The following is a 12,102-nucleotide window of genomic DNA, read 5'->3' on the forward strand; positions in this document are numbered from 1 at the left end:
GTCCTGTTCCTGTTCTAGAAAGTAGGGCTGATGACACCGCCTGGCAGGGCTGAGAGGTCACATGTGAGTGTGTACTTGAGATGGCAGCATGGCCCTTGATTTTTCCATTGATTCACACCACGTGGTGGCTGTTTCTTTTTTCTTTTTTCTTTTTTTTTTTAAGACAGAGTCTTGCTCTGTTGCCCAGGCTGGAGTACAGTGGCACGATCTCCACTCATTGCAACCTCTGTCTCCCGAGTTGAAGCAATTCTCCTGCCTCAGCCTCTCAAGTAGCTGGGATTACAGGTACCCACCACCACACCTGGCTAATTTTTGTGTTTTTTAGGAGAGACGGGGTTTCACCATGTTGGCCAGGCTGGTCTCGAACTCCTGACCTCGTGATCCACCCACCGCAGCCTCCCAAAGTGTTGGAATTACAGGCGTGAGCCATCCCACCCAGTCAGTGGCTATTTCTTAACAATAAAAACCCTGGTTAAAAAAAAAAAATCCCAGGGGGTCTTTGGCACTTCATGGCCCTTGATTTGTCCACTGATGCACACTACATGATGGCTGTTTCTTAACAATAAACATGCCTGGTTAAAAACAAAACAAAACAAAACAGGGTCTCTGGCACTCCCTTGCCCCATCACCGACAAGGCTCCGTTCCTCTCCACACTCTTGGCTTGCTGCCCTTCTCCTCCTTAGGGCCTTGGCACTGGCTGTTCTCCAGTCCCCAGCTGACTCTTTTGCATCCGTCTTTGCTCAAGAAAAAGAGCCTACAGCCAAAGTGCCTGTAAACCCACTGTCTTTTTTTTTTTTTTTTTTTTGGCATGCAAACCTACTGTCCCACCGTGCTGTACCTCTATCTTCTGTTTGTTGTCTGTCTCCCCACTACTGGAATGGAAATCCTTCTAGGGATGCCTCTTTGATTCACTAGACATGTCCCAACACCTACAGGAGCATCTGGCACGTCATAGGTGCTCAACTAGTGTTTATTGAGAATGAGTGTATTTCACATGTCTATATGTAAAATCACTAGCTTTTTCAATTCTTGGTTCTGTTTTTAAAGTACCAATTCTAGTACAAAGACAAAGTTGTAAGTTCTCTAATGTTGTAATTTTGCTAATGATGGTAATAACAAAATGATAATGATACAGACTTATAATATTTCCAGGATATCTTTTAATGTCAGTGTTACACTGAGGCTGTAAAACATCTTCAAAATTAGTTCTTAGATGAGCCATCAGCTCATTGCATTAGAATAATCATGAAATGTTTGCTTTAAAGGAGTTAGTTGTTTTCCTGATTTTAGGGCATATCTGCAATGTACTCTCTTTCAGGGATAAGCTTATGGACCGCCATCAAGATATCAGCAAAGCATTCACCAAAATTGATAAATCCAAAACCAACTACATATCCATATGCAAGATGCAGAAAGTGCTGGAAGAATGTGGCTGTTCTCTTACAGAGGGGGAGCTGACCCATCTGCTAAACAGGTCTTTTTGGACTAAGTTAAATATGTTTCCCATGGCCCTGAAAAACATACTGGAGAATTGCCTTTGTTTCTTCTGTATGTCCACCCAAACAGCCTTCTGAGATGAAAATATCCTCTATGTCTTCCTGTTGGCTGGGTTACATTAGAATGGGTTTGAGTCCACCCAAAGCAATAAAAGAAAGCCCCCTGACAAATGCATAACTTTTCCTGATGTGTCTTAGCAGCAGTGCCACCATTTCTTAACATTAGTGGGGTTTTTTTGGTTTGCTTGTTTGTTTTGTTTTTTTGAGATGGAGTCTCACTCTGTCACCCAGGCTGGAGTGCAGTGGTACGATCTCAGCTCACTGCAACCTCTGCCTCCTGGGTTCAAGTGATTCTCCTGCCTCAGGCTCCCAAGTAGCTGGGATTACAGTTGTACACCACCACGCCCGGCCAATTTTTGTATTTTTAGTAGAGACGGGGTTTCACCATGTTGGCCAGGCTGGTCTCAAACTCCTGACCTCAGGTGATCCGCCCACCTCAGCCTCCCAAAGTGCTGAGATTATAGGCGTGAGCCACTGTGCCCAGCCAACATTAATTTTTATTTTATCCAAGTTATTCCAGCACTTTGGCAGGAATCACATAGTTCTACGAGGCTGGTTACTAAAACCAGCAGTCCTTTTGCCCTGCTGCAGCCCTTATTTCCCTACCCAAAGTCAACAACTTCCAACCCTGTTGACTGGTGTTTTTTGATAGTGAATGTACCTCTTCTTCTTCTTCTTCCTTTTTCTTTTTTTTTTTTTCTTTTTTTTTGAGATAGAGTCTCCCTCTGTTGCCCAGGCTGGAGGCAGTGGTGTGATCTTGGCTCACTGCAAGCTCTGCCTCCCGGGTTCATGCCATTCTCCTGCCTCAGTCTCCCAAGTAGCTGGGACTACAGGTGCCCACCCCCACTCCCGGCTAATTTTTTGTATTTTTAGTAGAGATGAGGTTTAACCATGTTAGCCAGGATGGTCTCAATCTCCTGACCTCGTGATCTGCCCACCTCAGCCTCCCAAAGTACTGGGATTACAGGCATGAGCCACCGTGCCCAGCCAATGTCCCTACTTCTAAGTGACAGACATCTATTGCTACTTCTTGATTTTTCACTTTTAGGCAGTTTCTATTGACTTACTACCAAGAAAATGTGGGTTTAACTCTTTTCACCCATCGCATGCCACCAACCATCTCACACCCCTCAGCCTCCATTACCTCATGGAGACACACGAAAACTTAACCTCCACATGCCACATGCCTATCGTATTGCTGTGTCAGTTTTGGTTCGCTCCACATTCTGGATCTACATTTGCTGTGACTAGCTCATCACTTTTCTTTTCTACATAGCACTTTTTCCCTGAAGTCAAATTATCCTATTTCTTCTGTTCATTTAGTTTCCTATGTACTTATTCTCCTACTAATTAAATCCCCAACTTAATCTCTTTCCAATCCATTGAGACACATCAGCTAATCTGTCAGCTTCATCTTCTTGAAGATTACCCTTTTCATGTTCTTCAATTCTTAGAAAGTTTCTTGACTTACTTTATTAATGAATTCCTCCCGTGTTCTATTCTTTCTGAAACTCCTATTGTTATTGAATATGGAACTGCCTGGACTGTTCTCTCACATATTTTAAATTTTTTTTCTCCTTTCTCTTTTTCTACCTTCTGGGAGATTTCCTCAATTTTAGCTCCCAGTCCTTCTTTGAGATTTTTGTTTCTGCTACCATACTTATATTTCTAATTACCAGAGCTCATTTTAGTTCTGTATGTGTTCCTTTTTTATAACATCCTACTCTTGTTTCATGGATGCGCTATCTCATTTCTCTGAAGGTATTAACAATAGGCTTTTAAAAAAAGTTTTCTTTACAAAATAAGTCTCTCCTCAGTGTTGCTTTTTAAAACTATTACTCATGTTGGATATTTTCTTCAAAAATATGTCCGTACTAAGAGTGGAGGACGGGGCACTGAGTTGCAGATTAGAAGTTCTACACAGATAGGTGAAGCTTGTTGACTTTGGATTGAACGTATGGTAATCTGGCTTGAAGTTTTCTTGAGGGGCCCCCAGTGTCAATGTCTTTAAAACTTTTTGTTTGGCCTTTTCAGATTTACCAGAGAATAGACTTGCCAGATAAAATACAAGATGCTCAGTTAAATTAGGACTTCAGATAGTCAATAATTTTTAAATATAAGTATGTCTCATGTAATATTTGAGTTATACTAAAAATTTTGTTGTTTATCTGAAATTCTAATTCAACTATGTATCCCTGTAGATTTGGTGTGTTGATTTGTTTATTTGTTTGCTAATTGGGCAACCCAATGAGAGAAGACTCTTTGGTCTCCTGTTGTCAACACTCTAGGAACTGACTGGCACAGAAGGCTGGATATTTCACCAGACACTGTGGTAAGCTGAATCATCCCTCCCAAACATATACAGGTCCTAATTCCTGGAATCTGTGGACATTACCTTATTTGGAAAAAGGATCTTTATAGATACAACTAAGCTAAGGACCTGGAGAAGGGAAGATGAGCCTGGATTATCTGGATGGGCCCTCAATGTCATCACAGGTGTCCTTATAAGAGGGAGGCAGAGGGAGATTTGACATAGACAGACAAAGAGAAGCCCATGTGACCAGGGAGGCAAAGAGTAGAGTGATGTGGCCACAAGCCAGGGACTGCCAACCGCCCCCAGAAGCTGAAAGAGGCAAATAACAGATTCTCTCCTAGAATCTCCAGGGAAAGTACAGTCCTGCCAATAACAGGGAACTCATTTTAGATTCTGGTGTCCAGAACTATAGGAGAATCAATGTGCGTTGCTTTAAGCCAGCAGGTATGTACTATTTTGTTACAAAGCCATAGGAAACTAACAGTCAGTGTATACACTTTTTATTAATCCTCCCCTTTTCATTAAGAACCCTCCCTACCTTGGACTAGGACAGATGCCCTCCTGCCCAGAAACATCTCCAGAGAATATACTTTCAGGTCTTCCATTAGGGTTGGGAGGGACAGGCACCCAGACACGTGAAGTCTGGGGAGAGGTCTGGGATCTGCTTGCTTCCCAGTCTTTTAATCAACCCTATTTTAACTCCTCCTTTAGCTCCACTTCTAGATATACCTGATATCATCAGTTCCGGAGCCTCTGAGGGTATTTGCAGGGCATATCAGATTTTCTCTCTTCCACATTCCCTCTGTTTGTTTTAGGAAGTGATTTCTTGGATTCTGATACATCTATTCCCATTATCCATAGATTCTCCAGCAGCTGTTCTCTTCTTCCACATACTCCTAGTCCTTAGGAGTTTATGCCGGTGGTCCCCAAACTCCAAGCATCAGAACCATTGCAAGGGCTCATTAAAACTCAAGATTGTTGGGTCCCTCCCCCAAAGTTTCTGATTCAGTGGGCCCAGGAGTGTGCATTCATAACAAGGGCTCAGGTGATGCTGATGCTGCTGGACTCTTGCACCCCACCTTAAGAACCACTGTTTTATACCTTTTTAAAACTCCCTTTTCTGTCATTTTAGAAGAGTTTTGAGTGGTAACAGAACTAAATATGTGTGTTCAAGTCACTTTATTTAACTGGAAGTCTTATTCTCATGCACTTTTACCCTGAAACAACTTGAGCTAATTGCCTCCTCTGACTCCCATTTCTATCTACATAATTTAGCTGTGCTGACAGAATGCATGACTCTTATGTCCCTCTCTTTGTAAGGGGAGAATATTAGCACCCCTTTCCTCTTTAAAACGTTTTTTATCCCTTGAGCCCAGGAATTCAAGGCTGCAATGAGCTATGATTGCACCACCGTACTCCAGCCTCACAAAAAAAGCGAGACCACGTCACCAAAAAAAAAAAAAAAAAAAATCAGTGGTTGCCCAAGAGTTTACAGTATACGTTTAGAGCTAGCCTAAGCCCACCTTTAAGTAACATAATACAACTTAATGGGAAGTACCGAAAACTTATAAAAGGGTATTTCCAATTTCTCCCTTCTGTACCTGATAACATGGCTGTCATTCATTTACCCGTGTGCTTTAATCACCCAACACATGGTTGTTATTATTACTCCGTTGATCAACTAAGAGTGAGAAAAAAAAAAAGATGTTATTTTACCATTATTTATTCCTTCTCTGACCCCCTTCTTTTCTTGATGTAGATCTGTATGATTTTCCTTCTCTCTGAAGAATGTCATTTTACATTTCTTGAAGGGTAGGGCTGCTGGTAATGAAGTCTCTCAGTTGTATTTGTCTGAGAAAGTCTTTATTTCTCCTTTATTTCTGACAGAGAATACTGGATTTAGCATTCTAGGTTTAAACTGTTGAAATATTTCAACACTTCAAATATTTCAGTCCACTCTCCTCTTGCTTGCATGATTTCTGGCAAGAAGCCTGATGTGTTATAATTCATTATCTTTGTTCCTCTATAGATAAGGGTGTTTTCTAAGATTTTCTGGCTTATTTTAAGATTTTCTCTTTGTCTTTAGTTTTCTCCAGTTTGAAAATAGTATGTTTAGGTATAGATTTGGGGGGATTTATCCTGCTTGGTGTTCTCTGAACTTCCTGGATATGTAATTTGCTGTCATTAATTTTGGGAATGTTTCTACCATTATTAATTAAAATGAGTTTTTGTTTTTGTTCTTGTTTGTTCTCTTGTTTTGTTTCTTTGTTTGCTTATTTCTCTTTCTCTTTCTGGTATTCCAATGATGCAGGTGTTACACATTTTGAAATTTTCCCAGTCTTTGGATATCTTGTCCTATCCACCCCCTCCCCGTTCTTTTTTTCTTTGCATTTCAGTTTGAGAGGTTTCTACTGACATACTTCAAGCTCACTAATTCTCTCCTCAACCATGTCCAGTCTACTGATGAGCCCATCAAAGCCATTCTTCACTTCTGTTACAGTGTTTTTTTTTTTTTTAATTTCTGGCATTTTCTTTTAATTCTTTCTTAGAGTTTCCATCTCTGATTACATTGCCCACTTGTTCTTGCATGTTGTGTACTTTTTCCATAAGAACACTTTACATATTAACCATAGTTATTTTAAATTCCCTATCTGATAATTTCAAAATATGTGTCATATATGAGTCTGCTTCTGCAGCTTGCTTGGTTTCTTCATACTGTGTCTTTTCTTGACTGTTTATATGCATTGTACTTTCTGTTGTTGTCAAAAGCCAGACAGCAACTGAGGTATATAGGCCTTTAGAGATTTCATGTTCGTTTGGCTAGGAGTTAGGATGTGTTTAATGTTTGCTGTAACTATTGGTGCAAAGGCTCCAATTTCCTCCAGCGTCCTTGTTTATTCCTCTCCTGTTTTTGTGGGTTTCCCTAAGAGCTCCTTCTTAAATAGAGTATGTGTTTTGCAGTTCTTTCAGTTGTAATCCATTATTATTTCACTAGAGCTGAGTTGATGTGGTGGTAAAATATTGGGGAGGGGAAACATTCTATAGTTTTATGATTACATTTCTGTCTTTTAGTGGGCTGAGTCCATGGGCTGCAACCTTTAGAAATGTTTATTGGGTTTTTTTTCCACTTAGGTAAAACATGAATGCTAGAGGGGGCTGGAGTTGGCTGATTGCCCTTCCCCCAAAGCTAAGATAAGGCTCTCAGAAAGTCTTTTCCCTTGGAAAGTTGTTATAGAGAAGGCTGGGGACATATTTCACCAGGATTGCTCTTCCCCTTCCCCTGCCAGAACCCTGAGGGGATCTTTCTCAGATCTTCACTGTGAGAAGCTAGTGAGACTCCTGAAGTTAAAGCCCATGAAAGTGGTGGTGGGGGTGGGGAGGTACGTAAGACTGGGCCCCCAGAATTTCTTACTCTTACACTAGTGCACACTCAGCCTCTACCAATTTGCCAAGATTACCATGTAAGTATTCCTGCCAGCCTGTGACTCCAAAGGCTTTTGCTCCAGGAAAGCAGGCCCCAGATGTGATTCTCCGCATGTGCCTGTCTCTCCAGGTTTCAGGGTGACATTTTGCCCTATGACCTCAATTCTTCTCCTCCTCCCTCTGCCACTTTCCCCACTCATTCCATGTCCAGCTTTTGGCAGCTACACTTTGATTTTTCCTTTGGATAGGTAGTTAAATTTAACCTTCTGTCCCGCAGCCACAAGCAGTTCCTTCCTGCTTGGTTCATAGGTTGATTCTAAAACTTGAAAACTATTAAATACCATTTTATTATTATAACTATGTAAATATTGTTCAGTGTCCAGGTAATGAAGGAAAACTAGCTTGTTTTCCTGTGGTACTATCCCTGAGCCTCTAGCCTTAGTATCAAATAGATTCTCTTGTAGATTACACCAATTGCTGAAAATCATTTCACATTTGTCTCAGTCCCTTTGGGCTGCCATAAAAAAATGTAAACTGTGTGTCTTATAAACAACAGAAATTCATTTCTCACAGTTCTGGAGGCTAAGAAGTCCAGAATTGAGGTACCAGCAGATTTAGTGTCTGCTGAAAATGTCCTGGATCGTAGATGTCTGTCTTTTCACTGTAACCTCATGTGGCAGAAGGGACAAATGTCTCTCTGGGGCCTCTTTTATAAAGGCACTAATCTCATTCATGACAGCTCTGTTTTCATGACCTAATCACCTCCCAAAGGCCCTGCCTGCTAAAAGGTCATTACCTTAGGAGTTAACATTTTAACATATGAATTTTGGGGGGACACAAATAGACCATAGTAATGTTTTAAATTTATTTCATATTGCTACTGTGATTTTATTGGATAGGTTGTTTCCTGGAGTTTAATTTATTCTTTATTTTCTTTATGATATTTGCCTTTGTTTTACCTTGTCAAATAAAGATAAATCCATACTTAAGTAAAAGAGACTTTATCTGAAAAGACTGTTGCAACAGGGAGAGAAAGATTATTACAATGGAGAGAATGCCCCAACCATGAAATCTGTAAGCATCTCAAAGAGCAAGCAGAAGAGGGCTTTTCTTTAATAGGGAAGAGTAAACAAGGATAGAAAGAACCAAGCTTGGGGAGTAAGATGAATAGATGGTGTGACCAGAAAGCTGGGCAAGAAACATCTTTCCTGTGGTCAGAGTCCCTGAGGAGCTATTAGGGAGGGGCTATTCCACATTCTGATACTGGCTTAGGCTGAGGTGGGTCCAAGTTCAAGGTTCTGGAGAAAAGAGAGTAGCTTAACTAAACTGTGGTCAGTTAGGTATTTTGTCCAGATTAGTCAGTGGGAACAAACAGTTCAGCTAATAATTTATGAGACTGAGACTGAGAATTTGGAGGGTCTATGTCCTTGCTATCAGAGGTAAACCTTGGGGCATCTATGAATCTTTTCTAAGTCATATGGGGAAAAGGTAGTTGTTTGCAGTAGCCTTATCCAGGGACATTAAGGTTGGGGTGATTTCTTTAACCATCACTTTTTTCTAGAACAGGGCTCAGATCATGTTCAATATTTTTGACCTTCAGTTTTCCCCAGCATTCTATTCCACTTTCTCCTCTCTTGAATTTTTTTCCCCTGGCATCTCTATCTGAGAACCTGGCCCCCCGTGATCCAAAGAGCATCCTGTGCTGCCTCCACTGTTGTCTAGGTTGGATCTTCTGTCTCCTGTATCCCACATCTCTTTATTTCTTGATTTATATTCTTCTTTTGCTGGAGTACTTCCTGAAGTAATCTCATAAGAAAGGGTGAACAGGAAGTAAATTTTCTGAGTTCTTATTGAACCGAAACTTTTTAAATTCTTTTTCACACACATTGCTGGCTTGTCTGAGCATAGACTCTTAGGAAGAAAATAATTCCCTTAAAAGTTTGAAGACATTGATCCATTGTGTTTGAGCTATGAGAAGTCCAATGCCTGTGTGTATGTGTGTGTGTGTGTGTATGTGTGTGTGTGTGTGTGTATAGAAAGGAAGGACCATTTCATCCTCAAATGCCTATATGTTTTTTTCTTCCTAAAACAGGATCTCCTCTCACTGAATCTATTCCCAGCTGAACAAGAATTCATGTGCATTCAATGAATAAATCATGGAAAAATAGCAGCAGATAAATTAACTAAATGATTATAAGAGATTCTTGTTAAAACATAGTTAGGCTTGATACTTTTGTAAACAACAACAAAAGGACTGGGATTTCTGAAGCCCACCTTTCAATGGGGGTGATCAACTTTTTTATGCATTGAAACCTTAATAAGGATCCATTGCACAGTTGCTTGTTTCTTCTCAAAGACCTCTTGATGATAAACATCTCTGTTATTTGTAATTATATGTAGATTATTCTTTTCTAGATCCAAAATAGACTTTTCTAAATACTACTGAGATTAGCATATGCATATGATTTTATTACTACATTTTAATACCATGTTGGCAATTTATCCCGCTGATGAAATAGTGTTGATTGTCCTTTTCCTTGGTGTCTCCATCATGCAAGCCGACCCGACGCAGAACCTATGCAAGGCAGCTCTGCAGCTGTGGGTCGGAAAAGCTCGGCTCTTGGCTCATCTTCTTTAGAAGCAGATATCTGAGTCCCTGGAAACTTCTCTCTCCGGCTTACCGGCATTCCAAGCTCTTCTACGTTGACACTTGAGCCCAGTCCTGCTGAGAGAAAGTTTAGGTGTTTAAGGGCCAGCAATTCCCCAGGAATTTAAGTTGTAGAAATGTGAACTTTGAATGCAATTAAACTTTATTTTAATTATTTTGCATCTTTAATAGATATGCTGTATGTTCCATGAGACTTTTGGATTTTACCTCACAATTTAGTCTTCCAGAACTTAGGTAATTTCTTCTGTGTCAGAGTCAAGGAGATGAAGGAGCCTCTGCTTCCACAGGGATGTCCTTGCTGAGTCATCGACGCAGGTGGAATTTTTATTTGAGAAAATCCTCAGCTAGATAGGTTTGCAAAATATCTTGAGTGCTTTCAGCTTGACAACTTCATTTCAACCACTCCTGAAAGAGAATTTAATGTATTTCTTACTCAGTTCCTCTTCTTCTTTTCACTGTCTTTGACATGTTTCCTCTTTTTCAAATCCCACTGCCATTTCTAAGTCCAGGCCCTTCTTGGTTAAGGCCTCCATGACCCCAGGAGCCCCCCATCCAGACTGCTGCTCTCCCGCCACTGCCACCACCCCAGTCTCACTTCCAGACTGTCTTGGAGCCACTGTCAGATTTATCTTCCCATGATGCTGCTATGCGAATGTCACATCCCTGCCAACATACTTTGACTTGCTCCTGTCATAGGGCTGGATTCTCAGCAGACACTTCCTTTACTGCCTTCTGCAAAGCCACGAACCCTGATATCCAGCCTTCAAGCCTCAGGTCTTCAGGCCGGGCAGCTGTGGCCCCCCGGCCATCAGCGAACTGCACTCTCCCCTCTCATCACCCTGTGTCCTCGTATTGCAGGATGTGTGTGTCTACCTGAGAGCAGAGCTAACTGCCATGGCTGCACCTACAGGGCGGGGAATCGTATCTTAAAATTACTCATTTTCCCCACATTGCTCTGTGCTCAGCAACTGTTTGTTGAATGAATAAGCAGTAGGATGGCTTTTTAAATGAATATGTTCTTTTCTTCCTTTCCTTTTGGGACAAGTTGGGGAGTCAGCCGGCATGATAATGCTATCAATTACCCTGACTTCCTGAGAGCAGTGGAGAACAGCAAGTCAACAGGAGCTCAACCCAGGGGAAAAGAAGAGAGCATGCCAATCAATTTTGCAACGCTGAATCCACAGGAGGTTGTGAGGAAGATCCAGGAAGTAGTTGAGTCCTCCCAGCTGGCTTTGTCCACGGTATGACAGGCTGAAAGTGCTTTACTGTGAAAACTCATCTTGATTCATGAAAACACCTCTCAGCCCCACCCTGAAACCCCTCCCACCTCTGTTCATTCTCCTTGGGGTGTCTAGTTAACCACAAGCAGAGTTTTTAATGTGGGTAAATGTGTATCCACTCTTCCACCCCATCATGTGCTCTCCGAGGTGGGAGTGCTCAGCATTTAGAAATGCTGAGTCTGGGGTGAGGACATGGGGCTCTGGGCAAAAAAGGCAGAAAACAGAGGCCCTTGGACAAGAGTGGGCTCAGCACATCCTGGGAGCTCTCAACTCAGTCAAGCACTGGGTTCACAGAGATGAAGGACACAAGGTGGCCTTGAAGAGGTTGAACTGGGCCCAGTTGTGGCACAGAGAGTTCATTGTGAAGTCCTCCAGGAGCAAGGGGAGTCACCTGGATAGGCTGACATTCTACAGCTTCCATCTGCATGGTGCTTTAGATGGTGTACGGAATGATGCCTATATGTATGGAACGATGCCTGCGTGTAGGGAATGATGCCTGTGTGAACGGAATGATGCCTGCGTGTAGGGAATGATGCCTGCGTGTAGGGAATGATGCCTGCGTGTAGGGAGTGATGCCTGCGTGTAGGGTGTGATGCCTGCGTGTAGGGAATGATGCCTGTATGTACGGAATGATGCCTGCGTGTACGGAATGATGCCTGCGCGTAGGGAATGATGCCTGCGCGTAGGGAATGATGCCTGCGCGTAGGGAATGATGCCTGCGCGTAGGGAATGATGCCTGCGTGTAGGGTATGATGCTTGCATGTATGGAATGATGCTTGTGTGTGTGGAGTAATGATGCTGTGGACTGTGCTGGTGTCCTTGGATATTGTGCTTGGAACCAGCCTCCTGGTGAGATGGTG

General features: G+C 42.0%; 1 protein-coding gene across 10 annotated transcripts in view; it reads left to right on the forward strand.

The window, feature by feature from the left end:
* Nucleotides 1-12,102, forward strand: part of EFCAB6 (EF-hand calcium binding domain 6) — a 295,562-nt gene that overhangs the window by 223,867 nt on the left and 59,593 nt on the right. For 9 of the 10 annotated variants that reach the window (XM_055252706.2, XM_055252713.2, XM_055252709.2 and 6 more), the window contains 2 exons: nucleotides 1,320-1,475; nucleotides 11,008-11,203. In XM_055252706.2, the coding sequence (XP_055108681.2) occupies nucleotides 1,320-1,475; nucleotides 11,008-11,203 (352 nt within the window). The remainder of the gene's footprint in view (nucleotides 1-1,319; nucleotides 1,476-11,007; nucleotides 11,204-12,102) is intronic. The other variant, XM_055252712.2, reaches the window with a different exon arrangement.

Source organism: Symphalangus syndactylus, chromosome 18 (assembly GCF_028878055.3).
Source record: "Symphalangus syndactylus isolate Jambi chromosome 18, NHGRI_mSymSyn1-v2.1_pri, whole genome shotgun sequence".
Lineage (NCBI taxonomy): Eukaryota > Metazoa > Chordata > Mammalia > Primates > Hylobatidae > Symphalangus > Symphalangus syndactylus.